Genomic DNA, 27,646 nt, shown 5'->3' on the forward strand with positions numbered 1-27,646 from the left:
CCGTACAGAGATCTCAGCTGCGCGTTTTGAAATCCAGTTGTGTTGAAGTGGTTCTCAAGGATGGAAGACGTCATGGATGACGATCTTTTCTTTGGTTTGCTCCAAGCAAACCCTCAAATCGCGGGCAAAGCGCCTGCAGCGACAGCTTCCCAAGCTGCGTATCAGATGTGGAATGGCCACAGCCAGAATGAAGGGCACCATGCCATGCAAGGCTCTGGGGTCTTCCATCCGGAAAGCAACACCATGGGCGAGCCATCCCCATCTCACCAGCAAGGACTCGAGGGGCTTTGGAGTGCAACACAGAACCAGGGAATGCCCAGGACAAACCCTGACAGGAGCATTCCCTACGGCTACGACCCCACGAGTGGCCATATTCCCATTCCGGTGCCAGGATATCGGCAGCAAGGTGAGAATTTTGGAGCTGAGGGGTCGCCTTTTCGCCCATGTTGCAAGTTAAGCAACTGACGTCACATGTCCATGTCAGGTGGAGGGTGTGCGTCTGCCTCCCAATTCTAATTCTTGGACTTTCCTTAGGATCTCATGCTTTCACAGTATCGATTTGAAATCTGAAGACTGGCAGCATGCTCTGAATCTGCAGGTCCACACCTTGTGACGCCCACTGAGTCTCCTCAGAGCAGTGAGGACCGGACACAGGAGGGTCCCGCAGTCAAGCGCAGCAGCTCAATGCAGGCCAACAGCGGGTCTCCCTCAAACCAGGGGAGCAAATCCTTTAAGGAAGTGTTGGCAGAACGGAATAAGCAGGCACAGAGGCGGTTCAGGCAGCGGCAAAAGGTGTGTAGGCCCTCATAATCCATGGCTCAATGCATTCCTTTGCCAGTGCGCATGCCTGCTTGTCAGAGGTACACTGACACGGATTTATTCTGTGTGAGCGAAAAGGGGCCAAGCAGATCCTGTGTTTGCATGCATGACATGAAAATGTCTGGCAGCTGAGCTGGCGGCTGACTCCTGGGTGCTGTGATGGCGCGCAGGACAAGATTGAGGAGCTGCAGAACAAGCTGACTGCTCTGCAGTCTCAGCGGACGCAGCTCACCAGCAGATCCCACATGCTCGCAACCGCTCGCCAGGTGCTTCAGCCTCCTAGCTCCCGCATTTTTACTGCCTTTGTTGTCCTCGTTCTTCATGTTGGGTTATCTGGACCATAAACAGCAGACGACCGCTAGGTGGGGTTGCTCAAAACCGGAGAGCACCGACTGCAATGAGCCAGACCAGAAGACCTGGGGGCTGATTTAATATCCATGAAAACCTGCACATCACCGCTTGTGCTTCTGTAAGGTGTCACCTGTTCATGAAAGGAGATGTCTGGTGTGGTTGAGGGGTTGTTCCATCAGTGCTGCATCAGACAAGGGGATATTTGTCTGACCTGTCTAATCTATAGATCCCCCTGCATCAGGATTCCCCTGCATCAGGGTCAGAAAGGGATTTTTCTGCCTGAGAGATCCCAATCCCCTCGCATTCAAAGGGGGTATGGTGCTCGCGCAGCTGCGCAAAGAGGAGCTGAGGAAGCTGCGGGAGCGGCAGGCGGCGGCAGTGGATGCTGACGAGGAGGATCTGGCGCGCGAATTCAGCGGCGCAGTACGGCTGACTGTGCACGAGCAGCGCGAGGTCACGCTGTCCCCAGACCAGGTGGGCGCGCAGCAGGGCCACCCTGTTTCATTCCAATGGAGGGTCCTCTTGTGCATGTTCCTGCTCTTTATGCATGAAAATTTGGCCTGCAACGAGGCTTTAGACGCTCAGCTGGCTGCGAGGCACAAGAGCAGCAATAATGCCCGCCCCTTTCTCCTCTCCGTTGGCACAGGTGGCACACAGGGGCTCTGTCTTCGCCGAAAAAGGAGTCGACCAACTGTGCAGAATTCTGTTGTAGCATCGGCAAGGGGAGGCAGTGCACTCTATTGAGCCCTGGACAACCTTGATACAGAAGTTGCAACGATCAAATGTAACGTGTGCATTTGGTGCGAGCGCAGATAAAGCAGATGACGGAGAAGGATCTGGCGCGGCTGTGGAGCCAGTATGTGAAGGAGCTGGCGGTGCTGCTGGTGCTGGCCGAGGGCCCCCAGCCGCCGCCCGAGGTTGTTGAGCGCATGCAGGAACTCGTGCAGCGCGAACTGCTTCTCCTCTACATCAGGTGCGCAGTATGTGCCTGCTCACGTCGCAGTACCCTGAGTGGGACTTGTTGAGAAGGTGCGCACTTTTGAAATCGCAGAGGTGTATAGTGACGGAGGGAGCGCCTGATCATTGGTGGCGGCACCAGTGTACCACTCAGAGCGGCTCAAGCGGCCTGTTGGTGCTGAGTCCCCTTGCCGCCCCTGCGCACAAAGCTGGCACGCAAATCGCATTCCAAAGTCCCTTCATGTTTTGTTCCTGCTATGTCTGCCACAGGGCGGCGCTGGGCATTTTCTAGCGCCAGCCCGCAAAGCAGAGATAACATTGCAGTCTGAACGCCGCTGAATAGTCTGCTGCATTTTCTGGCGCAGGGCGGCGCTGACAAATATGAGCAGCGTGAAGCGGTTTGTGGCAAACTACAAGGTGGAGGAGATGCGCATGCACCTGGGCGACGAGGGCGTTGGCATGTGGCGCACAGTTGCACTCGCGCTGCAGCTCAGCCCAGAGCAGTCCGACTCCACCACCAAGCTCTGGCGCTCCTTCAGGTAGCCTAAACAGCCTCTTCGGCTGGCAAAGATGTACTCTTTGCTCTCTCTTCTTCTCTCTTTGTCGCTGTTAGGGCCTAAGCAGCCTCTTTGGCTGGCAAAGACGTATTTTCTGCTCTCTTTGTCGCCATATATCTCTATAAGGGCCCCTGCTATGATTTGTGATTGCTTGAGGGTGCACTGCTAACTTTGTATCGAGTTGCACTGCACAAAAGGGCAGGCACTATGTACTGACGATGGCATCTCGGAGAGTTCCAAGGCACTCGCCTTGACCAAGGATGCTGTTCTCAGCAGGCCCATTACATCCTGCGGCAGGTCTGCTTACAAGGCGGGGCATGCACAAAGGATTTTGATGTGAAGCCAGCTTTCAGGCATGATGGCCGATGCTGCGTTTGGCGCTTGTGCATATTCTTGGCAACCGGGAGAGCATGTGGGGCAATTTTGTTGAGTATGTGCATCAGATTGACAGGTGTGGGGTCACATATCGGCCCCGATGGCCACTTTCAGGACCAAAAAGGACCACTGGTAAACTTTCTGTACTAGTCTGGTCTATATAGTCGTCACATCTTTGACATGTTGTGCATGTGCGCAGGACTAAATTGGCGGAGCTATTTGCCTCGCGCCAGACGTGCCATGCAGGCATTGCAGACTCCATGCCGAGCGGCGTCATGGGCCAGGACTTTGCTGTGCAGTACCTTAGGGTGCGACCTCCCCTCCCCAATCCATCTGCCATCGCGCTTCAGTTGCATGAAGGCTATGCTTGCGATGCAAACCATCCTTTTCGCACACCAGTAGGGGCTCGGGAAGTCTGCCGGGGCCATGTCAGGCTGGAAGAGTGTGCATTGCTTTTATTGGTCATAGCTAAGTGCTGTTGGTGCAATGCGGGTGCAGGCATGCGAGCAGATGGATACTCTGAAGAAGAACCTGCGGCAGGAGCACGTGCTCATCCACGACTTCCTGTCCACCTTTTACACACAGGTACACCCCTTTCTTCAAACACTGCTGCGTTTCACGAGGCACGCCTCAGAAGTCGTGAGGGCGCTTGTTGCGAGGCCGCTCGCCACGCATTTTTTGATGGGTGGCAGCATACAGTATCTGCCCATGTCATTTTAGGCACCCGCGCTGATGTTGCAGCTGGGTGGCAGCAGAACACCCTTCGCACAAGCAGTCCCACGTGCTACTCTTCAATTCTTAGTGCAGCGTGGTAAAGTGCGGCCAAGCACCAAATCACTGGACAAATGCCAAGGCAGAGATGCTGAGCTGTGTTATGTGTGGCTGGTGCAGACACTGACTCCGCTGCAGATGGCGCGGTGTGTGGTGAGGTCATTCCCCTGGTACCCAGACATCCCTGCCATCACAACCTGGATGGCTGCACAGCACGGAGACCCTGAAGCCCAGGGGTTGCTAAAAAGTCTCATGCCCAATGTTAAAGTAGAATTGTGATCTATGGGTGTCGGCCGGAAAGATTTGGGGGATGCCAGCGGTGGAGAGCAGATTCTCAATCGACAAGGCTTTCTTGCATTAGCACACCTCCTGTGCCGTAGCCCTGGAACAGGAGTGTCAGTGTCATTCAAGACCCTTCTGTACTATCCAAGATTTTGAGGTGGCATGGCGGAATCATCCCAGCAGAATATATAGCCTCTTAACGTTCGAGAGTCCACAACTGGCGCTCAACAATGACTGGTGGCAAACAAATGGATCAGGGCAACGCTGCGCCAAACCATCAGCGTTTGCACATAGGAATGCAATTCTGTGTTGAGCATTGGATCTTCCAGAGGTGCATTGCGTTAGTTTTTTAAACCCAGGGATGGACAGTTGATGTTGCAAAAATAGCAGCTCCAATGCACTGAGCTGCTTGTACATATATAAAGATTGAGGAAGAGGAGAAGATAGGAAAATTTTTATCTGCAGCCAGGCAAGGCCGTGTCTCATGAGAACAACTGCTCTCATTTCATGCCAGCCAGATTACTTCCGTTGAGGCGCATGTGTGTGTCACTTTTGAAGGGTAATATCCTCTACAAACCCTGCTATTGCGTTGGATCTAGAATGTTGTGGGCGCTGCTGCAATGAGCTTAGGTTGGACTGAGTAGCACAACTGCTTAGGAAATGCATTTTTTTTACATGTGGTGTATGACAATTTCCAGGATCAACCACTCGTAGCTCTGCAAAATTACCTAGCAGAGAACTCTAAAATAATGCATATACCTGCAGGCCTGCCACTATATACCCTTTTTAGGCATCACCATTGAGGTGGCTGCACTTTGGTGCGCTGCAGACTGTCCATATTTACAGCGCCTCTCTTGGTATTGCCACTTCGAAGGAATTCCATGCATCCACTCTCACATGCATCATGGGAGTCAGCGTTTCCACCCTCTATCTGCCCTCAAAATTGGTGCTTTGCCTCTGAGCTAACAAATTTGCATGCATGCACGCAATGCTCGCTTTCTATTGAGCGCTCCAATGCACACATGCAGCATTTCGGCTGCCGAGAAGGAAAGAAAATTGCCAATGAAATGTCTCAAATCCGTCTCGGCTGTACTTGACTGAAGCACCATCTTCATAGTGGTACCTCTTACTTCTAGTGGTCGTTGCTATCACTGATCCACACCCTGACTTTCCTGAAGCTGCAGAGGGATCTTCCAGGCATGCGAGCTGCAAAATTTTTGCATGCAGCATCTGTGCAAAGAGCCAGCATGTGCCTCACATCCCCCTATTGAACTCTGAACTGCCAACTGTACTTCTGGCAAAGAATGAAAAATGGCGTGTGTGCATGCACGCGCGCGCTGGTGACATGCCACTGGGGCCTCATTTGTTGCGCTCTATTTAGAAGCTGACCATTAACATGCTACAGTACTTAAATCTGTCAGCACCCCAGTCATGAAAGCAAAATTAGAAGTGCACAAGGGGCCGTTCAGCAGCAAGCCTTTGCCTGCTTGGGGTCAAAAGCAGAACCCATCTCCCACACGCTCGCGTCGACCGTGGCCGGTGCCGCGCCAAAAGCGCCGAACACCGACACATTCCAGCTGTCTTCCATGCCGGCTGGGTAGATCCTGCTGGTCACCCTCCCCCGCCCATCCAGCGCATATACCTGCGCAGCAGTCTCCATTGGGATCTTACATACACCTCGCATGGTGAATCCCTGAAGTCTAGACTTTGAAAAGCGGAACTGAAAAGCACCATGTTTGTGGACAAGATCACAACTGCCGACTTGATTTACTATTACCCCTCACCTACCAGGACCGCCGTGCAACTGAAATGGCAATCAGCTCGTCACAGGGTGATGCTATTTTGGGGCACACATGCAGGGTGCGAATGCCCACAGCTTTGCCTCATTGGACAAGATCCACCCACGCACCTCGAGCAGAGAGTGGTCGACAAAAATTCGCAGCGTGGCTGCAGGGACTGAGAGGCCAGAGGCGGGCAGCGGTATGGGGCCCCCTTGGGTGGTGGTATTGGTGTGGCCGCCGCTCTTGGATCGATCCACATACACTCCCGCCTGCGACAGCAGTGCAGCCGCCATTAGCACAATTGAAGTCATTAAATGTCTTACAAGGCCAAGAAATGTGTCAGCGGTCACCTGTGCAGCCATTGGGACTAAGCATAAGCTACTCAGGACAGTACAGAAGAGATACGATCGTTTATTTACCAGCCTCGTTTGATTCACTTCACGCTGCCAGGGTGACTGCCAAAACGTGGCCTGGCACATAGCTTGCAGCACAGAGTCATCGAGGAGGAGATGAAAACTGGACAAACGGAGGCAGTCAGGGAGATACCTGTGCAATGTTGAGGCTTCCATTGGCAATGGCAGCGGCCGTTCCATTGACGGTGATCTGAGTAAATGTCCCCTGCCCAGTGCTGAGCTGGATGCCGATGCTGAACGGCTGCTGTCCGCCCTGGCTGCCGTTTGCCGCAACAGCAAAGGCAGCCATGATTTCAGTCTGCCTCCCCATGCTGCTTGACTGCGTCAGGTTGAGCTCCTGCAGCAGCAAAGCACACCCAAAATAAGTGGCGAGCAGGGAGTAGGTGTGTATGCTTCTCGCAATCACACGCCAGCCTGCTGCACCCCAAACATGAAGCCAAGCATGTGCACATGCTCGCTCACAGGAGTGTGTTGCTTCCCTAAAAGGCCTGACTGCAATGTATTGCGCATATGTAGTTGTATTACTTATGCTGTGCTCGCTGTCATTTTGGTGCATGAGCTTGCAGCCAGTAAGTCGATCCCCTTGCAAGTTGGGGAGGAAACAGGGCCGCACCTGTGAGCCATTGCTGGGCAATGTGACAGCGGATTTGTTATACAGCAAAGTCGAACGCAGCAGAGTGAGCTCCTGCACGGGGTTCATGATGAGCGCTCGGGAGTCCATGTCCAATGTCACCTCCCTGGGCAGCGTCTGCGCTCCCTGCCACCCCTGCAAGTAACCCCCAGCAGCCCGTTTTCAAATTCAAAGACCAAATAATAACACACATACACAGCAATTATCTCTTGCGCAAGGGCAGGCGCGCTCCAGACAGGCTTCACTAGGTACAGATTCATTCAGGAAAGCTATGCAAGGCACGGATGAAATTCACAGCAGGAGTGAAGACTGTCGTTCGTTGCTATCCTCTAATGGGATGAAAGGATGACAGTGAGCAGCAATTGCCGCATGAGGCATGGCGGCTGCACCAAGCATGCCCACGCCACACTATGTCTGCCAGCAAGGGCAGTGAGAGCATTGCAGAGGTCTTCAACACAGAAGCTTCAGGAAAAAGTAGCACATGGTCCGTCTGCTCACCAGGCTGTCTGTAAAGTTGGTGCCAGCAGAGCACTGCTCCACGCAGCCAGCGCTAGTCTCAAACACCCAGCCCAGCAGCACGCGTCGCCCGTCGCTGGTCGCAAATGTCTTGCTCGCATAAATGCTGCCGTAATCCACCGACCTGCAATGCAGTGTTGGCTACCCTGCTTTCCGCATGTTTGTGTAATCACAATCCTCCCAGTTCTCAGCATACCTCAGACTCGCTTCAAACCCCTAAATTAGGCCTCTAAAGGGCTCTAAAGGTCAGCAACGACCACGAATGAAGGTGCTGCATCTCACGACAGTCATTGTCTGGTGGGAGATTGAATGACATAAAAGGCAGCGGGCGCACTGTGGGGTATTCTGCAGTGTGGACTGGAATCTGGAGGTGTCCTCCCCTCTGCTGCTGATGTTGCCCTGGCTGCGGTTTCCCAGAAAGGTGGCTGACGTCCCCAGAATGTACCAGTCCATTGCAAAGGGGTCACGCGTCTTGGACTGTGCATTGCACCATTATTTATTACAACTTACAGGCAACATCAGCACAGGGCACAGAAATGTCACAAACATCCCTGGATTCCAGGGATCACAATATGCAGGGCGAACATCATGCTTCAAAAATAACAGTAGTAGCTTGCCAAGCCCTCCAAAACTCTCCAAAACTCTTGTGCATGTGTGCATGGGGCAATGTACATGCAATCTTAGATATTCATCAACGGTGTGCAAAAGGGGCAGTCAGGTTTCTAGAGAAGAGCAGAAGGGAATTGCAGACCTGGTCGCTCCACTTAAAGACCCAGGTATCATTGCCGAGCTGGAATGTGTCGGGACACTCCCACATGCGGCAGACTGCGCCAACTTGATCACACTGCCCCACCCCCGGCTGCGCCAATGCCGGCGCCACGCACTGCCCTGCATTTGCCTGCCCGACCGAAGCCTGCAGCGAAGCACACCCTTTATTGTCAATTTGACCTCCTTCAAGGCCTGCTGCATCTGCTTTTGGAAACAGAGCAAGGTGGCCTTCTGCAGTCCAAGGGGCACATGTTACATGGCAACTGGGACAACTGCCAGGAGGGTCGGTGCGCTGTTATGCCAGCAGGCAACCTCAGATGAGTGAGTTTTGGTCAAGAAGATTGTCTGAAATAAGAGTATGCAGTGGAGTGTGCTGAGCATGATGGCAGGAGGTAAGGATAATGGAGGTAAGGGTAAGGGAAGTAAGGTAAGCTTGAAGGGGCTGCACCTGGGATGCCCACTGGCCAGCAGGCTGCCACGTCTGGAAGTCCGGAGAGGAATACAGCGCAGCCGTCCCAAAACAAGATTCCAGGCTGCCGATGACAGTGTACCAGAGCCCATCCTACACACAGCATTTTTGCTTCAGCATGCGTGTTGAAATCATTCTGAACACTGGTGTATCTGATCCCCAGAACAGCTCTTACTCCTCTTTGGAACTGTCAAGCTTGCAAGAGAAGATTCAGTGATGTAAAAGAGCTGATGTACCTGCTTCCAGGCAGAGACTGGGTCTCTGAATTGAGCCAGGGTGCCATCGGGCGGGGGCTGACTGATAATAGGATTGCTGGGGGACTTTTTCCACAGCTTCAGCCTGGGGTCCGAGGCGTTCACCGGCACAGCCGTGGCCTGCACCTGCTTGTAGTACTTCAGCTCGCTGAAGTTGGACACCCCTGCATTGAGCGCAAGACTGTCACTTGTGACTCGGAGAAGTACGTGGATATAATTTTGCCCTTTTGGCATTAGAAGATGCAATCATGACCCATAGATGCTAACTTCATGATCACCTGCAAAAGGAGTGGGGTCCTACCCAGCTCATGCACAGCTATAAAAAATGCTGCACAATTACATTTTACCTCTCCTATCTTCTGGCGCTCGCTCTGCCTTGATGTCTGCACTACTCTGTCTTAAATCTAAATTTCAAATGATCAGCTGTTGTCCAGGTATGCGCAAAGTCTTGCCTGTGTAGAAGAGGATGGGTGTGCCGTCCTCGAGCAAATTAGCAGATCCGCTGAAGACTCCATCATAGTCATAGTCAGTGTCTGGGACGAGTGCTGGCGGCATGCGCTCCCAATGCACCATGTCCTTGGAGATGACGTGGCCCCAATATGGCGCTCCCCAGATGGGCGCCTCAGGATTCCACTGCATGCATGCAAAATTAAAGTGTCAACATGCCATACCGTGGTTGCGTGTGCTTGACAAAAGAGCGGCGACAGCAGGCACAAGAGTTTTCGCAAGGATGCATGGGTAGGATGGGCATGAAACAGACCTGGTAGAACACATGATAAATGCCGGCCTTGTTCTGAAACATGCCTGCGCCAGCACTACACCGTCACATGCAAGGGGCACATGACAGCTCGTGCTTGCAGAAATAATTCCATGCACCAATGCAATATCATGCTGTTGAAGATTGTCATATACATCTCTGTCATACCGTTGGGGTCATTCATCCATCCCATTGCCGCTGTGATGTGATATCCAGGCTTCAGTGCTTGCGCTTCAGGTGCTGATACGCGATCTCCGCCACCCTGCATAATTGAAGGTCGAGATTGCACCATCTAGACATAACGTAGTCCCATCACAAGGTTCCTGGCACGTGTCAAAGGCCTTAACTTTCAGTACGAGAGAGCACCTTTGGAAAGCTTTGTCCCGTAATTGCAGGATTGTTTGTCTTGGGATTGGAAGGGTCGGACAACATCGACTGTCCTGACGCAAGAGGAGCAGGAGCAAGCGCAGGTGAAGCTGTGCAGGTGGCAATAGCCAGAAAGGCAACAATGCAGGACTTTTTGAGTCCTGAAGCCATTCTGTGATACTCTGTATAGCCTATGGTTGCTCAATCCTCACTCACAATCCTCATGAGCAACTCACAGAACCGGAATGCAGTAGTAGAGTGTACTCAATCAAGCAATAGAGATCTTCAACGTCGCATGAATGCAAAAGAGAACCTTTCCGGGATGATCAAACATTCCCTCTTGCATTTTTGAAGGCATCGGTTCACCTCATCCTTCGTATTCAGGTGCTGTCTGATCAATCTAGTGTTCGAAGCTAGGAGGTAGCTGGCTGCATCACCTTCAAATGGAGTCATCTCTCAAGTAATCCCCTCATGTGATCAGCATGTGGGCTCCCTCACGCGCTAATCTCGTCTGATTGCCCTTCTCGTCAGACAGTTGTCGTGCTGTAGTCTCTAAAGGCAAGTCTGGCTGGTGTCGGCGTGACGTCTTGCTGGGTGCTTCCTTTGCAAGCAAGTGCACTTGCCACTGTGACTGCTACGCCGTGAGGCTCGAAAATCACCAGCAGAAGCGGACTGTGCAGAAGGGGGATTGTCTTTGTTGATGAGCCACAGTGGTCAGAGCATGGCTGTGGATGCCCGGTTCAGCGACGCAGATGTTGGAGACATACTAGATACTTTCTTGCTTCACCACCATCATCCGGTCGGAAGATCTCAAGCGCCCAGCCCGTTCGATCCTAGCGAAGTACTCTTTGCATCTGACCCACTGGGCAATCTACCAGAAGCCTGGCAGCCTGACGTCAAGGATGCTGTGGTGGTAGGGTTCTCTCAGACTTCCTCGCAGCAGTATCCGTACACCCGTTGCATGTCCAAGTCTTTTCATGCATGTTGCGATCGATATTCTCAACTTGCCGAGGCGACCGTAGAAAAACAATTCACTTTTTCCGTACACTTCTCTTGCGCTACCTGGTACTGACGATTGCAATCTTGCTTCTTATGTACACCAATGCCAGGAACGTGAAACGACATTTTTCATTCGCAGAGTCTCGGACTCGAGCACGCACCCCACGCCAGCTTTTCTTCCGCACCAGAGAACCTCAGGCCGCTGCAGGCCAACACCTTCACAGATGTGCTGGCCAGCGTGGCCGCGCAGTGGAGCCCATCCAACGATGACGCTGGGCCCAACAGCTGGGAGAGTCAGGGGCTGGGTCCGCGCACTGAGGGCAGCGGCAGCGCCCATGGGGGCTCCTATTTCCCGGTAGCGCCTCGCTGCACTGCTTTGCATGCTGCCTTATATTATTTTTCATGCATGCATGGCATCGATCTGTGTTCCTTGATGCGTTTTGGAGCGGCGTGGGACATCAATCCTGGAAATGGCTCTTGTCGTTCTGTGACAGCACATCAGCAGTGATACTTGTGCTGCATGCAGGCCACAAGGCTGAACTCTGGCGGGTTTGCACAAGGAGACGAGGGAGGCTTTCATTCTCCGGCCTCAGGATCGCCGCAGGACGTGCTGCTGTCTACCCCCAGCAACAACTTTGATGGCATGATTGACACTGGAGCCGCCATGAGTGGCAGGTCAACAGCTCCTTCTGTTTTGAGCACCATGCAGACTCAAAAAGCACTTTGTGGGCTTTTACAACTTTGGTAATAAGCATCAGTGTGCATCGGTGTCAGGGCTCTGAGCAGGCTGCAGTCGGAATCGAAGTATGTGTTAGCGGGAGAAAAAATTCCAAAGAGCTTGCAGATGTGTCCAAAGAGTCTGCAGATGTGTCGATTGGCCTCTGCTGCCCATGTTTGGCATGCTGACCGATGTGAGACTGGTGCCGTTGCAGTGAGGGGTCTGCGAAGGGGAGTGCAGCAAGGAGGGGCACAAAGGAGACCAAGGTGGGCAGCAAGGAGGTGCATGCGGAGCGTGTGCAACAGAGGAAGTCGCGCAAGAGAGAAAAGGTGCACTAGCTCCCAGCTCTCCATATCATGTTGTGCTGCAAGTGTCTTATTCTCATTTTGGAAGATCTGGTGCTCTCCCATCAATAAACGGGGACACTAAAGTGAATGACAAATGGTTCCTGGTCTCTTACGCACTTGAATAGCATAAGCCCAGAGAAAGCGCTCAGGAGCTAGAGTCGTAGACGAGGCCATGCATGACCTTGCTGGTCAATTGCGTGCGCAGGACAAGATTGAGGAGCTGCAGGCGCAGATCAGCGCTGCGATGTCGGATACCGCAGAGCTGACGGCGCGGAACACTGCGTGGGAAGCCGAGCTTCAGGTGATGTGCATCTGCTGATGCTTTCTGCTTCAACGGCAAATCAGTTGTTAAGTTACATGCACAATCACGTATGGGTGGAAGCCATCTCCATCTGCAGATACTTTCTGTCAGATCTGACTGCTCTGTGTGACACAGAGCATGGTTCAGCATCAAGGATGGCAAACAGTTAGGATTCTATCAAGTGAGTGCACTTGCCGCTCGTCAGCAACAGAAGTCATCGCCCGGCTGCTGCAGCATCAAGGATAGAGTTAGGAATAGGTGGGCGCACCCTCCAAAAGGGAGATGATCAAGGGGGTGATCAAGGCTGTGGCTGACGTGGCGCGGGCCGATGTGCAGTCGGCGGTGGAGGAGCTGCGGGGCTTACGGGCCGCAGAGGAGAGCGCGCTTACGGCGCTGGCCGATGAGGAGCTGGCCGCGCGGTTCAACGGCGATGTCACCCTCACCGTACGCGACGACGCAGTTACCGTCCTCTCCCCGGAACAGGTAACCCTCTCTCGCCAAGGCCTGGGTTGGATACTTGTATCGCCACAGCGCGGTTGCTTCAACCAGATGTTGCAACCCCTGCAATGCTGCTCAGTGCTGTTCCCACCGTACACCTTGCCAGAGTCCCTCCTTTTGCAGACACAGGCAATATTTGAAGTGATTTCACCTGTCGCATGTGATGTGTCACTAGTGCCAGGCGTTTTTTGGGCATCTATATTTGCGGGTTGGCAAGTACTGCATGGGAGTGCATTTTGGTCATTAAGAAGAAGTGTTGTGAGAAAGGGGGTGGTGCTCCACAGATAAAGGCGATGACGGAGGATGACATGGCGTACTGGTGGGGACTGTACATAGAGAAGCTGACAACTCTGCTGGCCGAGGCAGACGCGCGGCCGCACGGGCCGGCCCCGCACACCGCCCGCCGCATCCAGGCGCTGCAGCGTGAAGCGCTCTTCCTGCACATCAGGCAAGCACATCTTCCCCACCAGTGCTATTTGAAGAACCAAGTGTCCAGCTGGTTGCATGCCTGCAGGCGCATGAATACCAACAAATCTGCATTGGTTATCGGAGCAGCCTTTCTTGCACGGCTGGGCACCTGCACCAAGAAAGCACCCTGAGATCTCAATAATGCAGAGACCACGAGCTGTTGCTGCAGGCTTTGTGCACTTGGTGCGAGGAAGATTGATAAGAGAATAATCAAGAATGCGACTTGGTGAGGAAAGGGTATCCTGAACATGTCCGTGTGTGTGGGCAGGGCTGCGATCACCAACATGCAGAGCGTGAAGCGCTTCCTGGCGCGTGGCAAGGTGCAGGCGCCCTTCAGCGAAAACTCTGACCCGCCGCGGTGGCGACTGGTGGGCACCTCTAAACCTGGAGTCACATGCTGTGCATCAATTGTCTTGCGCAAGCACCTGCTTGGGGGTCCCATGCATGCGCTGTTTGGCTGATGATTTTTCTAGCTCGCCGGCCTACTCAGCACCATGTAAGGAAAACTTTGTATAGTTCCTGCCGTTATGGCGGAAGTTACACTGGCATGTCCGTCATTTCGGCAGCGTTCAAGGGAATTTCTTACTCAGATCCTGGGATGACATCGTTATGGCTGATGATATTTTGGCATCTTTGCAAAGTCCATAACATGCGGAGGACATCATGCAGTTACATCTGCAGCACGAATGCATGTATGGCTGGTGCAGATAGCGGAGGGGCTGCAGCTGTCGGGGGAGCAGCGGCGGTCAGTGGCGTGCCTCTGGCGCAGCCTCAACGGGCGACTCGAGCGCATTCTGGCGGCGCGCGCGTCGCTGCACGGCCAGATCAGCTCGTCCATGCCCAACGGCGTCCAGGGCCGCGACTTTGCTGTCAACTTCCTCAAGGCGTGCACAACTTTTTCTCAGGGCTGACTGTGCAGTGATTGACCAACAGTAACGCCTTCTTGGCATACCCTCAGGGCTTGTGAGGTCCTCACCGGCTGCATTTACTTTATTTATTTTATTGTAACCCCTTGCAGCCTGGAGCTGCTCCTATCTGCACCGCCTAGCCAGACCGGATCATTATATCCTTGCTTAAAGAATGGGTGTTTTAAAGGCATGATATGGTCGTTTAGGCTATGATGTCAAGCGGTGCAAGCTGTGAGCACCCTTTGTGAGGAAATTGTGCCGAGATGTCTGACATGGGCGGCTTTGTTGTTGCAGGCGTACGAGTGCATGGACGCCCTGATGTTCAACCTGCGGCAGGAGCATGTGGTTATCTGCGACTTCAAGTCCACCTTCCATCAGGTGACGCCCGGCCGCTTGCCAGAGCTCCCATTAGCGGTTTTGTCTCCCTTTCAGGCCATGGGCTCCTTACAGACAAATACTCAAGTTCCACTTTTGCCATTGCATGCTTGCTTACATTCCCAAGGCCTTGGGCTGTCATATGGCCAAGATCTCATTGCATAACCTCCCTGCGCAAAAGGTGATCTGCCCCTGCCAGTGCACTCTGCTTTGCACCCAGGTGCATGGGCCTGCCATACGCCCATCCATGGAACTCGAGTTTGTAGTCCTTGAGAGGCTGTCTCGTTTGTCCTGCCAGACACCATGTCATGTATCTGGAGTAATGTAGTCTTGAGAGATTCTTACAATATGTCACAGCGGGCTTACAGGAAATCCATACTGTGCATCGCAGACACTCACGCCGGTACAGAATGCGCGCTTCATGGTGACATCCTTCCCATACTTCCCGGACACGGTTGCCTGCGCGGTCTGGATTGCCGCCATGGATCAGGATGAAGAAGCTTTGCGGCGGCTGCGCGCGCACGGCCTCCTCTGACCGGCTTAGCACAGCGCCAGAGTACTCTGCTCCGCGTGCATGATTGACTCTTGTAGGCTATCGTGCTCAGAAGTGCAAACTCCGCTGTGAGCCCTGTTTGCAGTCCACATCAGACTTTGGAGCCGGGAGTGGGCCAGCAAGATCAACCATGTACATACTGCTGGGCTCCAACATCATCCCAGTGTTGATCTGACATACTCCTGGGATTGGGCAGAATGTTCTCGGCTCTAGGATAGTCTGGTCCCGCCCAGGAGATCTTGATGTCTTCAATTCTGTGCTGCCCAAAGTGCTGGGCAGAGATCAAGTTGTTGGAGTTGCCCAGGGGCCACCCTTGGATCTCTCGTAAGGCAGTGTCAAATTAGGTCACCACATTAAAATTCGGACTTCTCAGCGCGCCAGCCAGATCAGAATGCACATGCTGCTAGGGCCGCCTCTGTCTCTGGAAGCCTGCCGAGCTAGTCTAGTTGGGTGTTGATCCTTGGAGCGGGACCACCTAACTGCTGAGGAGCGCTGGTGTGACTGGCGAGAGGCGGTCCAGGGGCGCTCCTTTGCCCTGAGATCAAATTGCGGTTGCCAATGTTAGGCCAGCAAAAGGTATATGGGACGTTGTCAAGATCCCCTGAACAGATGCAGAGACATGAGAACTGCTCCTGAGCAGCACCTCTATCACTGAAGGATTGACGCCTAGTGTCGCGAACAGCAACTGTGCCTGCACAACAAATCGATGCGTGCTGACGGAATGCGCAAGCAAGGATCATCTTTTGATCTGGCTCGAGCTCTGACTATGCTGCATCTAAGCTGGCCATGCATACAGAGGACCGTCTGGCAAAGGAAGGTGAACTTCATAATCTGCTGCAGAGAATTGACTCGGGGTGTTTAGGATGAGCACGGGTGGCGCGTAGGCGTCGCCTTTGTGCAAGTGGGTGTTGAGATTCAGGATCTGCGCATGCCGGGATGCGCTGCGGTGGAGTCTTGTGTACAATTAGATGCGAGGAGGTGGTTTTGTTGCTTTGGTGCTGCCTCCGTTTTCCCCATGCAGCGCCTGTTCATCTGGGGTTGCATAGGGGCAGGATGGAGCTCCTTCGAGTGGCGAAGAGAGGGTGCTCCAATTTGACTCTGTCACACGGATCGGAAGTAATCACTGCATGTGCTGGGATTGACAGTGTGTTGTTTGGGACAGAGTTTACTCCGGTTGCTTTGTTCGCTTGAATCTGTTTTGCCTTGGATGGCATGGGTGTTGGTGCCACATGGCAGCAATGCAATGCCAGATTGAAGGCGCTTGTCAAGTGACTTTCTCAATAAAATTGGTGGCGCGTTTCTCACTGAGTGGCACTGCATCTTTTGGTCTTTTGAATGGCCCTCTGCTTGCGACTTGGGCTGTTCTGTCGCAGCCTGCACTGCATGTGCATGAGTTCTGTATAGCGGTTGAAGGTTGTCGGTTTTGCCAAGGATCCTTTCAAGTATATGCACCAAGCTGTCAACTAACAGAATGAATGCAATCCGATGGAGCCATTTGCATGAGACAGCTTTGGGAGATCTGGATTGCATTGCAATCCATGGCATGCACATGAGTGGTGCTCGCATCCATGTTGGCCAGATGCACAGAGCCTTCACGGGCGACTGCTCCTGGGACATCTAGCACCACAAACAGCGCTCCATCTGGCCAGAGGGCCTTGCATTCTTCCGTACAATCCGAAATGTCATGGTGCTGGGCCCAAAATTCGGTGGACAATTCCCGCCCAAAGGGTGGCTCGATTGGAGGAGTCAGATTTTCTGGGAGCTGACGTATGCCGAAAATCGCTGATACTTCCCGCGACTGCACTTCGAACGTAAGCAGAATTCGGTGGTGAGCCTGCCAGATCGTGTGGGCAGGGCCAGGATTGCCTTGGTAGAGTAGTGTGGGTAGGTAGCGAGTAGAATTGAGAGGACTTGACACTGGGGCCAGCAAGGATTGGCTAATCGGCCATGACGGCAGCCGAGGAGGAAGCCTCCTCTGAGTGCGTTTCCAACATGCAGCCATCGAGCGGGCTGTGCTACAGGCAGAGACGGTGCCCGATCGAGGCATGCAGTCCCTGCATCTCCACAGAATTGACAGCCTCCAAATTTGACGGTGGCTGCCGAGGGCGGTTCTCGGATGCTGCAGAAGCCGGCTTCCGCACGCCACTGCCGATGTGCCAATCTGCAGATCTTGCAGGTGTGTAGGGCGCCATTGCTTCCAGCTAGTTGCAGTGATCTCAATTGGTCTGCGTTTCAAGCGCCCCTGAGGGCTCGCGGACGCACGAGACACAATGACGGTCAAGCAATTTTGCGGCCGAGGTTCAATTGCTCCTGATCGAGTACGCAGCGATGGGATCGCCTTGATGACCTCGTCCGATCCCGATCGGGCGCGTAAGATGCACCTGCGACTTGGCTTCCGTCTGTCGTACTGGGGCATGAGTTCTGTTTTTTGCGCTGAGGGCTGTTGATACCATTGGCAATGCAGCTTTTCCCGATAAGCAGCACGCATATATCAGCAGCGCCCTTTTGTGCAATTTCACGGGCGGACGATGTTGGAAGAGTCTGGAGTGCCGATCTGGAGACGATTGGTCACGTTTTGGTTAGCCTTTTCGCTTTCCTCGACGATCCAGTAATGGTCGGGCAATGCAAATACATCTGGTCTTTACAAGGTTGCGAGGGCACTGGATCTGGCTGGTAGTGCTGAGCAGAATCCGCGAGCGCTGTAATGGATTGCAAACATCTTCATTGCCTTGAGATCGGGCCCGCCGCAGGTGTTTGGGTCGAAATGGGATTTGACAGTGTCGCGTTTGGCTAGGTTGCGGCAACATTACTCTCAGGACCACACTGACAGCTACTTTCTTCCATCCTGTCGCAGACGGCCAGCCACAGCCCATTAGCGCTGAGCTCCTGCTCACAGCTCAGAAGAAGCTCAGGGAGGCGTACGAGTCCAACATCCCGGCCTGCCCAATGGTATCTGGCGCAGTCTTCGGGGATCAGGGAGCACAGATGCCCTTCAGCGGTTACAGCGCCCACTTTGAGGTCAAGGTGAGCAGACGGATGGATGCATTTCCACAGATTGTGGCAGTCACATGGTCTTTCAGCTTTCTGCGATCCACACCTACACTGCGGGGCTTGCATGGGAAGGACATGCCAAAGTGCCGTCTTCTTTGAGCCGCCAACTTCTACTAGCACCGTGTTCCTGACCTATTTCTCCTTTGCACAAAGGCGATGCAACCACTCCTCATGGAGGCTCAGGGGAGCTGGCCCATTGGCGCCTGCACGCCGGCCCAACCAGGGTCCCTGCATCAACCAGGTTGGCACCTTGCCTGCCATTTCACTGCTTCCAGCAATGAATTTGCAGCAGGACAGGGCATTCGGCCGACACATGTGGTCCCTAGGTGCTGAATCGGTGTATCATGGCCGCAGAGGTGCTGCATCCGCAGAAGCCTCGCACAGTTGCTGCAAGCCAGGAGGCCGCAGCTGCCAGCAATCCTCAGCCCAGGTAATACATGGGCGGCTGCTGGCATTGAGCCTCTGCATGTTACCATTGCGCATTGCTATAAATACCTCTTGAGTTCAGACTACTTTGGTGTGCTGATGATAAATGCTGGACGCTAACATTATCAATGACACGATACTGGTAGTAAGACAGAGTCTCTCTCTGAAAATTTTTGCAGAACATCTAATGAAGATCAGTCTTTGAACCATCTGTTGGAGCCATTACAAGAACAAATCCTGATCGGGGCAGTGATCAGTGCTGCTGATTGGGGCAGTGAGTCTGAAGTGCTCAGGGTTACTCTGCAGGCTGGAGGGGAATGCGCCGAAGCAGAGGAGGGCCAGGGGTGAGGAGAGCGATGAGGACACGCTCAGCAGCAGCAGCAGCAGCGGCTCCAAGAAGCGCAAGAGGCAGGCAGTCATGTTCAGCAGCATGCAGCCGGACTCCTGGTGGGAGCACCAACTCACCGCTTTCATCCCTTGATCAGTGTGTTGCTGGCAACCTGAGCATGCACTCGGGCGACCTCGTAATACAAAGCAGGATCCGCTAGCCTTTTTCTCTTAGTGTCGCACTGCTCTCACCTGAAGACCTCCTGGATGGGATAGTGTGATACGAGCCTGTCTGACACATTACTCTACAAGAAGTTGCAAGCATGCCTTTTTTGTGCTGAACACCTGGCCATGGAGACCATGCTGTGTGGGCTGCAAAGAAAAACTTTGAAGAATACAGAGGAAACTTCTCGATTGTGTCATCATGCTGAGGTGGCGTGGTGTGCCTGTTTGGCAGGGCTGCTGAGCTGGCGCTGCAGCGGCGGCAGCTGCAGGCACGCGTGGAGCAGCTGGAGGGGTACAACGCTCACCTCATCCGCCAGCTCAGTGCCACTCTGCGCACGCTGCGCTCCGAGCGCGCCAACACCCACGCCGAGATCACGCGCATGCACCAGAAGGTGGCCTTCAACCTTACCTTTCGGGCTTTTTGCTATTTTGGACGATTGCTGGGTCTCTGCAGTATATTGCATGGCAACAGGTGCAGCGCGAGTTGATGCGTCCACAGTCTTCAAGCATTTGCAGTGCCGAGATCTTATGCCGGCGTGTTGAGAAAGGCAGACAAGACTCTTTGCTTTGCAGGAAATGTCACAAGCATCTGTGCCGCTATTTCAATCAGGTTGCGTTGGCAAGTACTAAGAGACAGCAGCTGTGACCAGCGGTCCTGATTTTCCGCTCTTGTGCACGCAGTGTGCCGCACTGGCCGCGTTTCTGCCGCCGTCGGTGGCCGCCTTCGCGCTCGGCAACCCGCCGGAGATCGGGGTCAACAGCCGGGCCGCCCTCCTCCGCTCACACTCCTCGCCATGACCCACCCCTTGATCTACACTAGATCAAGGGGTCGTGATCCACCCAGACATCCACCCAGCCGCAATTGCCGCCTGCCCACACCCACCATGCCCTTCAATTTTGCTGAGTCAGCCGCTACGCAAGGGCAGAGAGGGGAATATTGAAATTTGTTGGGGAGGGAGCATGCAGACAGCTAGCACATGAGGGGCCTAAATTTCCTTGCAGCACTGTTCCAGCACTTCAGGGCTTACACCGGATGCCAAGATAGAAAGTGCGGCCTGTGGACATACCAGAATATCACACGCATGATCCAGCTCTTTGTTTTGGGGGCGTTTCCAGTTCCGTTCTACCATTTCGACGGTTGGCCAATTTTGCCGATGGCCCGCTTCCCACTTTGGTGCATTGACTTCCCGCATGTTGGTCTGAATAAGGGGCAGTCAATGCACACCTGTCGTTCGGCCTCCGTTCGTGGCAAGGCGCAAATGACAGGTTTGAGTGTTTTCACTTTCACTTTCCATCGTCTTCCTTTTCATGCAAAGTAGGGAACCTAGGCAAGCTCGCAGGACCCGTTGTGAATTCCCGCCAGGATGTGGACTTGGTATTCACAAAAAGTTTGTAGGCAAAGGTAGCTATTGCTTAACCTTGGGGGGGCCGTCGTCAGCTTCGGGATTAAATTGCATTCATGACATGGGCCCAGTGAGGGACTCTGTTGCATTCAACATTTATGATTAAATGTGCCTTTGGAGCCTGATGGGGGTTGATGAGGTCAGCATTCTTGACCCCATATTGAGGTCCCAAAAATAGTTGAGCTTGGAGTAAACAGTGGTGTGTCAGATTAGCACAGAGGGCCATGGAAACTAGCATTTACAAGGAGACAGAGAGGTATTTGTCCCACTGGGGGCTAGCAGCAAAGAGTGCAATTTTTTTCTCACCCCATCATGTTGAGAGCTGAGAGAGATTGCGGAGGGCAGAACTGGTGAAGAGCCATAGAAAGCCGAGGTGTCTCTAGATAACCGCCAAAAAGAAAAACACATCTTTAGTGCCTACTACCAGGCAACGAGATTCCCAATTTTGTCAGGCCTCTGTATCCTCAGTGTGATGGGGCAAAGAGGTCCCAGGTGCATGCTGCAATGCTGTGTCTTTCGCAGGCGCCTGGCTCAGGACCAGGGCTGCAGAGGGACCAAAGAATGATCATCTCAAGTGTCAATAACCGCCAGCACAGTGGCTTCCTACCATGTGTTGTTCTTGCTGTTTGGATCAGATCCATGTCTCCAGCGTTGTGTGTGATCGCTGCCCTGACACATCTGCCTGCCAAGTGCGTCCGGCCTTTGCCTGTTGACCATTTGCGGCCGCGCACTTGCCTCCCTTTGCACAAGCCTGGGTGGCGGCTTGTGAGGGAGTTGCTGTCATTTCAAGTTACATGTGTAGTCACCCACCTGCCTGCCTGCCTGCTGGCAGCGTTCCATTTGGGGTCTTTTGCTGTACAATCGAAGTGCTCACAGGGTCGGAACATAATATCCTTACACCCACCTGCTTTAGTTTTCTCCTGGCTTGCTCTGCAGCGCGCGGTGTTTGGCGTTGCAGAGCTCGCCGCATCATGTGTCAGGAATTATGTCCTTCTGTGCCTCCGTTTTCTGGGTCACAACACCATCTTGCGTGAATAATGTGGACCACTCTCTGTCTCAGGGTCTTTGGCAGCGTGACCTGCTTGTGTGCTCATCTGATCTGGCCGATTTCCCACAAGCTTGGCTTGTGCGCAGAGAATTGGCAGCATCCTCAAGGAGAGTTTTGCCCACTGGTGATGAAAGCAGTGTCATAGATGGTGAACCTTCTTTCTGTTGCTGGGATGTGAACTGCGTTCTTGGGATTGCCGTTCAGGGGATTGACTTTGCACTGCCAACCTTGAAACTTCTAGAAGCGGGTCAAGGAAGACTTGACTACCTTGTGCAGCCCTGAGGACTGTGGTATATGCTTGGAGGTTGTAGGATGATTGGACGGAACAAAAGATTCGTCAGGGCTCACTGCATGCAGCATGAAATGAAGTGAATGTTGATCTTCAATGGGGTGGTTTTTATGATGTGAGCCAAATGGGTGGTTGTGTCACAGCGCAGTGCTGTCATGCCTCAGGGCCTGCCTATTTGGTTCACAGATAGGCTTCTCGTAAGTGCTACCGCTCCATTCTACTGCGAGACAGCCGTTTAATTGTCATCTATGGGGGAAGTCATTGCCACCATGCATGGCAATTAAGGCGTCTGTACTTTTATTTCTTGGGTTCTGACGCATCTTCAGATGATCTGAGTGAAATCTGACAATCCTGAGCCCAACCTTGATCACTGCTTGGCAACTATGAACCTGTGCGTTTCTTGGCACCATCATGGCATTTCTTTATCTAGCTTACAATTATAAATAGCATCATGATGCATTGATTAACGTATAATCGCACGTTGTCTCTGTGAATGCAACATTAGCCCGCGCGATGCCTCAGGACTGCTCAAGTAAAAGCACACCCTTCAAAGATGGCCCAGACAATTGCAATGCATCACCATCCACAATCTGGAAAGTGATGCTGAGATGCAAGTCAATGTTGCCATTTGCACCCTTCAACCCACAATGAAACCCAGAAATAAAATGTCACACAACACTACCATCTGCATGCAGAGCAATACTACTAAGTATCAAACAGATCACCGTGCACTTGGGCACTTATTATAATTGTCAATCCCAACTGGACATTGATCCCCACCCTGCACCATTTGTTTCGGCAATCTTCGTACTCTATCGGCCCCTGCCTTCTTCATGGACCATGCTGCGTTGGTTGAGGGCACACTCAAACCCAGTCTAAACAGCGCCCTAAAAAAAGAAGATATGATGACCCAAAAAGACTGACCCCGGAGAGACTGCATCCAACAGCAACCAAAAACCTCTTCAAGGACCTGCCCTGACATGTGACAGTCAACCACACCATAACACCTTGTCACTTCAACGTGTGCCATACCATTTTCCACAACCAACAACCACACAAGTACAATCACCCATATGAGACCTTGTGCACGCCATGGCACCTTTCCCAAAAACCCACATGTTTTTGTTCTCTACACTGGCTCCGCCCAGACGCTGCAAAGCATGGCCTGTACTCAGCTTCAGTTTCTGCAGAACCTCTCTGCCACTCCTGGACGCACTCAGCAGGTGTTGCTGATCTTGCAGTGCCTAAACTTCACATTGGCTGCTCGCGCTCACCAGATCTCCTTGATTTTCAATTGCATAGACTTGCCGTCGGCTGCAGGTGCTCACGAGGTCTCAGGATCTTGTGGTGCCTGGAGAGTCGACGCCGGCTGCGGGCGCTCAGCAAATCTTTTTGGCTTTCCAAAAGCCTGGAGAATCTCACGTCGGCTGCGGGCGTTCAGTAGGTCTCCTTGATCTTGAAGTGGGTGAATTCGAGCATGCACGCGGACTTGGTGTTGTACTGGTGCAGGTCCAGGCGCTCCAGCAGGGCGGCCTTGTCGCGCAGCTCCGCATTCTCCAGCTTCAGGCGGCAGTTGCGCTCCTTCAGCGCGCTCAGCTGCCGCTTCTGCCGCGCCAGGTCATCCTCCACCTGCGCGCGCAGGAATCCTTGCTTATGGGACAACTGTAATACTGTAATAATTGTACTTGCCGCAAAAAGAATCATGTAAGAATCCAAGGACCTCGGAGATCGGGAGTGCACAGAAGGCCCATGCAAGGCCCCAAAGAGTCCATGCAGTGATCCTGTGTGGGCGCGCTGCATATCGCCATCCAGCAGCCCTCTACTCATCCCTTCAGCTGCATGCTTGCCCCCGAAGCCCAGGGCAGTTGAGACGCTGTAAACCTTGGTGCTTGGAGAAGAGAATCTTGGTGGCTGAGGTTCAGAGAATACCCTGTACCAGTACAGCAGGAGGAAGATTCTACACTGCTGTGGGGTGAGCGGTGGATCTCAGCCACTCAGAGTCCCACAGGAAGCCAGAAAGGGGCTCGAAGGGGGGCCACAAGAGGGCAACTGATCGGCGAGGTTGGCACTGTGTAAAGGGGTCCCAATTCTTGGCTCCTTGACGGAGGCCCGGTGAGGGATGCAAAAATTTCATCAGAGGAGAGTGGCCACATCACAAGCACCAAAGTAGGGAGGAGGGGCTGCCTCGCTATCCATATTTCAAAGGGCTTTGATGTTTGTCAAAGTTTGCCTGTATTCTGCACGTGCTGGCAGTCAGTCAGCGGGTGGGCAAAAGCAGGGCACCTGTTTGGCAAGGTTGGTGGCGCGGTCGGCCTTGGCAAGGTTGTTGCGCGAGGCGGTGCGCGACAGGTCGGCGATGCGCAGCACCTTCATGTACTCCTGCTGCAGCTCGGCAAACTTCTCCGCCATCACGCACTTGCCCGCCACCAGCTTGGAGCGCGACTCCGTCAGCTCCCGCACCACGCGCATCAGGTTCTCGCACTCCTGAGCCTGCACATCGCAGCGTGCACCTGGTCAGCCGCGTTCCCTGCCTAATTCGAGGGAGCAAAATACTTTGTAGAATATCCAGACCCAGTGAGGATTAACAGGTTGAGAGATGTTCCTTGATCCTATGGCGGAAACCCACAAGCACCCGCAGTGTGCAAGTCTGTGTCCCACGACACATGCAAAAAAACAATTGCAGCACCCAGATTTTGCCGAAAGCAACATTGCAGCATATAGATCTTGCTTTATAATGCAGGCTATGGTTGTGACGTGCAACAGCATAGCCAACAAAGACAGCATTGCATTTTGCCCAGGACGCGACAAGCAGCATCGGATGACACTGGTTCGCCATGCATGCTGCTTGCGGCAATTGTGCTGACATCAAGAGCCAGCCCTTCTCAGCATGACTTGATGGATGCATTATTGCCGGGCCAATCAAAGGCCCAAGGAGCAGCAAAACTCTGCTCACCTTCCTCTTGGCCGCGTCAGCAGAGTACTTGCGCTGCACCTCCTTCTCTGAAAGATCCGCCTTGAGCTTGTCTGCAAAAAAAACAAGCCAGAAAGATGACAAAGACTCTTCACGACCCCAGTCCCGGCCCCTTGATCTTGTGAATACAGGTAGATTTGGATGAAGGGTGAAATCTTTATTCAAGCCTTGCTCCACAGGATACTTATGTATAGCAGCCAGAGAAATTGGCGGGCAAAGCAATGTCACGAAAGAGATGCATAGCATGGTTTCAATTTTACTGATTTACTCAACGACACTGCAAACAAGGCTTAGAAGGGAATGGTTGCTCACCAATGGTGTTGAGGAGGGCTTCCTCGTGGGTTTGCTCCCTGAGCTCGATGCCATCCACCCCCAAGGCTGTGTCAGGGGGACCAGTCGTGGGGGACTTCCCAGCAGCATTCACAGGCAGAGCACTCGGCTGTGCTTGGCAATTTCGAGGCACCCTCAGCACCAGCCGAACCTCATGGTAATCCTGCCATGCACAGTAACCCAGTCGCACGTCACTCCTGTACTTCTGCGCTCTTGCGCAAGGATAAAGGCTCTAGCTCTGGGCTGAGAGGCTCTGGGACACGACCAGTATTCCGCACGACACAGCAGACACAAAAGTGTGCTCAATGCTCTCATGCACTGGGAAAAAAACAATGCTGAGCAACGCTGAGATGTCCACCTGGCCTGAAGCTTGCGCTGATGACTCAGCTCTGCTGGATGTGCAGGGCGCTGCGCTGCTGCTTGGAGATGCTTCAAGCCGCAGGACATCCTCTCCGTCACATTGCGAACACTGCATCCAACATCAAACAGCCGGTCAAGAAGCCAGCCCCAACACACAAAGGGGCAATTCCAGTGCGTCGTAGCGAGCCAAGGGCAAATCCACGGTCACAGTAATTTCCATGCACATTTCCATTGGCAGCACCAGTACGGTAGCTGGTTGGCACCGCTGGCAATTTGACAGCAAAGCAGATCCAAGACTGACCGTGATGAAGGTTGGGGAATTTGTCTGCACGATGGCTTCCAAGAATGCTGCCTTGCCATGTTGGGCATGCAGGATCTGCGGCGTGGTCGCTCCCTCGCTGATGCTGCTTCCTACCTCGCTGCTGCTGCAACTCGCGAGGAGGGCCTCCTCATGCAACCCAGCACTGCCCCTTGGAGTGGATGGGCCCATGAACACCTCTCTTGGGGGTGGAGAGGGCCAGGCTGGTAATATAGCTGCAGCTGACTTACTGGCTGGCTCAATTTCGAGGCCTTCCATGCTGCTGACTGGTGCAGGGCGCAATCGTTGCTCTGCTTCTGTGCCAAGCCTGCCTGGGTCAAGATGTCAGGCTGCTCAATATCCTGACGTGCTCCACTGACTTCACCAGGCTCGCCTCCTTCCCGTGCCAAACGCTCATAAGCAAGTGCCTGAGACAATCGAGAAAAAAATGGCATCAAATTGGGTCTCTCCTCGTGCAAGATGTCCTTTCTGGGGCTGCCTACAAGTCTACGTAAAGGGACCTGTTGTAGCTCCATTCGAAAGCTGTGCGGTCTCAATAGAAGGAAATTACGGATATCATATGATCGCGGGCGATTATAACACAGGAAGCACCAAAAAGAAAGAGTGGTGGTCGTTGTTAACAATCACAATCCCAGACACTCGGTTAAAAATTCGAAAGATCTTTGACAGAAGTCAGCGATCTCGAAAATCTCATTGCTTCAAAAAATTAGCTCATATCATCAATGCAATCAGCCTTCCTAGCAGGCTAGGAGACATTCAATAGCCTTAATCAGTGACAATCATGGATCCACGCTCAACCGACATGTTGCGCGGGAAACAGTACCCCTCTGTGATATAGAAAACACTTCAATCGATTTTTCTAAGTGTTACAACTAAGTAAGAGGAGTCACGGAATCAGAAAACGCCGACTGCTCACCTGATTACAATTCTGTGTCAAGCCGTGCATTTAGTGTGCCGTAACTGGGGGAGTATGTTGACGACCAGAAACTTCACTTTCAAGAAAGTACGTTCAAAGCTGACATTCGAGACCACAAGAGGAAGCCAAGTCGGCCAAATCGCGGTCACTCACCCGATCCTGCGTCACACCACGTGGCCAAATTCTTTACAGTTAGTGATCCCTTTGCAGAAGGGTTGCCAGCGCATGGATAAAGACATGACCTCTTCTGATGCAAGGAGTTCCTGCTCAAGAGGGACATGCGTGGCCATGCGAAATATGTTTAAGAATCTGTAGCCACGCATTGCAGATCCTGCCATGCATGCAGACGAATGCTCCCATCATCATGATGATCTCTCCAAACATCATTATCGTGATGATCATCTAGACTCTAGACTCTCTAAGATCCTCCACAGCATGTGGAGGATCCAACATCATGCGGATGATCCATCTTTAACATCCAATCAGGCGGACCTGCCAGATGGCCTAGACCTTCTCTAAAGCTCTCAGAACCGCGCCAGAACAATTGCTCCGCAAGTTGAAATTTCTTGATACTCAATCAGGTCACATTATTGGAATGGCATCTGCAGCATTCCTATGTTCCGTATCAGAAGGAGCCGACACCAACTGAACTGCATCAATCATTTGTCCCACTGTACATCCGACAAGCCAGCCTCTATGCACCCATTTAAACCTGTAGGTTCCGTGTCAACGCTAGTACCCTCACTT

The 27,646-nt window shown here is 53.0% G+C and overlaps 6 protein-coding genes across 6 annotated transcripts; 3 read left to right on the forward strand and 3 right to left on the reverse strand.

Moving 5' to 3' along the window:
• Nucleotides 1–243: 243 nt before the first annotated feature.
• COCSUDRAFT_57694 (hypothetical protein) lies at nucleotides 244–4,109 on the forward strand (the record flags this gene model as incomplete). Its single annotated transcript, XM_005645035.1, has 9 exons — nucleotides 244–406; nucleotides 599–792; nucleotides 990–1,085; nucleotides 1,501–1,644; nucleotides 1,983–2,143; nucleotides 2,493–2,666; nucleotides 3,259–3,367; nucleotides 3,558–3,644; nucleotides 3,951–4,109. 9 exons carry the CDS (start codon nucleotides 244–246, stop codon nucleotides 4,107–4,109), a joined length of 1,287 nt encoding a protein of 428 aa, XP_005645092.1.
• A 658-nt stretch (nucleotides 4,110–4,767) lies between these two features.
• On the reverse strand, nucleotides 4,768–5,349 carry COCSUDRAFT_34004 (hypothetical protein). The gene has a single exon (XM_005645036.1). It carries the CDS (start codon nucleotides 5,340–5,342, stop codon nucleotides 5,112–5,114), a length of 231 nt encoding a protein of 76 aa, XP_005645093.1. The 5' UTR covers nucleotides 5,343–5,349; the 3' UTR covers nucleotides 4,768–5,111.
• A 228-nt stretch (nucleotides 5,350–5,577) lies between these two features.
• On the reverse strand, nucleotides 5,578–10,399 carry COCSUDRAFT_67413 (hypothetical protein; the record flags this gene model as incomplete). Its single annotated transcript, XM_005645037.1, has 13 exons — nucleotides 10,068–10,399; nucleotides 9,870–9,963; nucleotides 9,705–9,748; nucleotides 9,397–9,577; nucleotides 8,927–9,108; nucleotides 8,670–8,783; nucleotides 8,205–8,366; nucleotides 7,788–7,930; nucleotides 7,436–7,577; nucleotides 6,920–7,072; nucleotides 6,440–6,643; nucleotides 6,022–6,162; nucleotides 5,578–5,754 (listed from the first exon to the last, which is right to left on the reverse strand). Exons 1-13 carry the CDS (start codon nucleotides 10,236–10,238, stop codon nucleotides 5,578–5,580), a joined length of 1,908 nt encoding a protein of 635 aa, XP_005645094.1. The 5' UTR covers nucleotides 10,239–10,399.
• A 933-nt stretch (nucleotides 10,400–11,332) lies between these two features.
• Nucleotides 11,333–16,015, forward strand: COCSUDRAFT_48555 (hypothetical protein; the record flags this gene model as incomplete). The annotated part of the gene is made up of 10 exons (XM_005645038.1): nucleotides 11,333–11,371; nucleotides 11,593–11,741; nucleotides 11,999–12,113; nucleotides 12,337–12,432; nucleotides 12,769–12,915; nucleotides 13,215–13,399; nucleotides 13,667–13,766; nucleotides 14,106–14,282; nucleotides 14,601–14,684; nucleotides 15,073–16,015. The coding sequence occupies 10 exons, from the start codon at nucleotides 11,333–11,335 to the stop codon at nucleotides 15,214–15,216; spliced, it is 1,236 nt and encodes a 411-aa protein (XP_005645095.1). The 3' UTR covers nucleotides 15,217–16,015.
• Nucleotides 16,016–17,181: 1,166 nt separating this feature from the next.
• COCSUDRAFT_57697 (hypothetical protein) lies at nucleotides 17,182–20,061 on the forward strand (the record flags this gene model as incomplete). Its single annotated transcript, XM_005645039.1, has 7 exons — nucleotides 17,182–17,410; nucleotides 18,089–18,258; nucleotides 18,439–18,526; nucleotides 18,640–18,715; nucleotides 19,018–19,158; nucleotides 19,496–19,655; nucleotides 19,945–20,061. 7 exons carry the CDS (start codon nucleotides 17,182–17,184, stop codon nucleotides 20,059–20,061), a joined length of 981 nt encoding a protein of 326 aa, XP_005645096.1.
• Nucleotides 20,062–23,440: 3,379 nt separating this feature from the next.
• Nucleotides 23,441–26,965, reverse strand: COCSUDRAFT_67415 (hypothetical protein; the record flags this gene model as incomplete). Its single annotated transcript, XM_005645040.1, has 7 exons — nucleotides 26,900–26,965; nucleotides 25,966–26,390; nucleotides 25,663–25,773; nucleotides 25,287–25,467; nucleotides 24,957–25,027; nucleotides 24,287–24,493; nucleotides 23,441–23,632 (listed from the first exon to the last, which is right to left on the reverse strand). Exons 2-7 carry the CDS (start codon nucleotides 26,239–26,241, stop codon nucleotides 23,441–23,443), a joined length of 1,038 nt encoding a protein of 345 aa, XP_005645097.1. The 5' UTR covers nucleotides 26,242–26,390; nucleotides 26,900–26,965.
• Between the last annotated feature and the right edge of the window lie 681 nt (nucleotides 26,966–27,646).

The sequence above is a fragment of the Coccomyxa subellipsoidea genome (genome assembly GCF_000258705.1).
Source record: "Coccomyxa subellipsoidea C-169, whole genome shotgun sequence".
NCBI classification, from domain to species: Eukaryota; Viridiplantae; Chlorophyta; class Trebouxiophyceae; family Coccomyxaceae; genus Coccomyxa; species Coccomyxa subellipsoidea.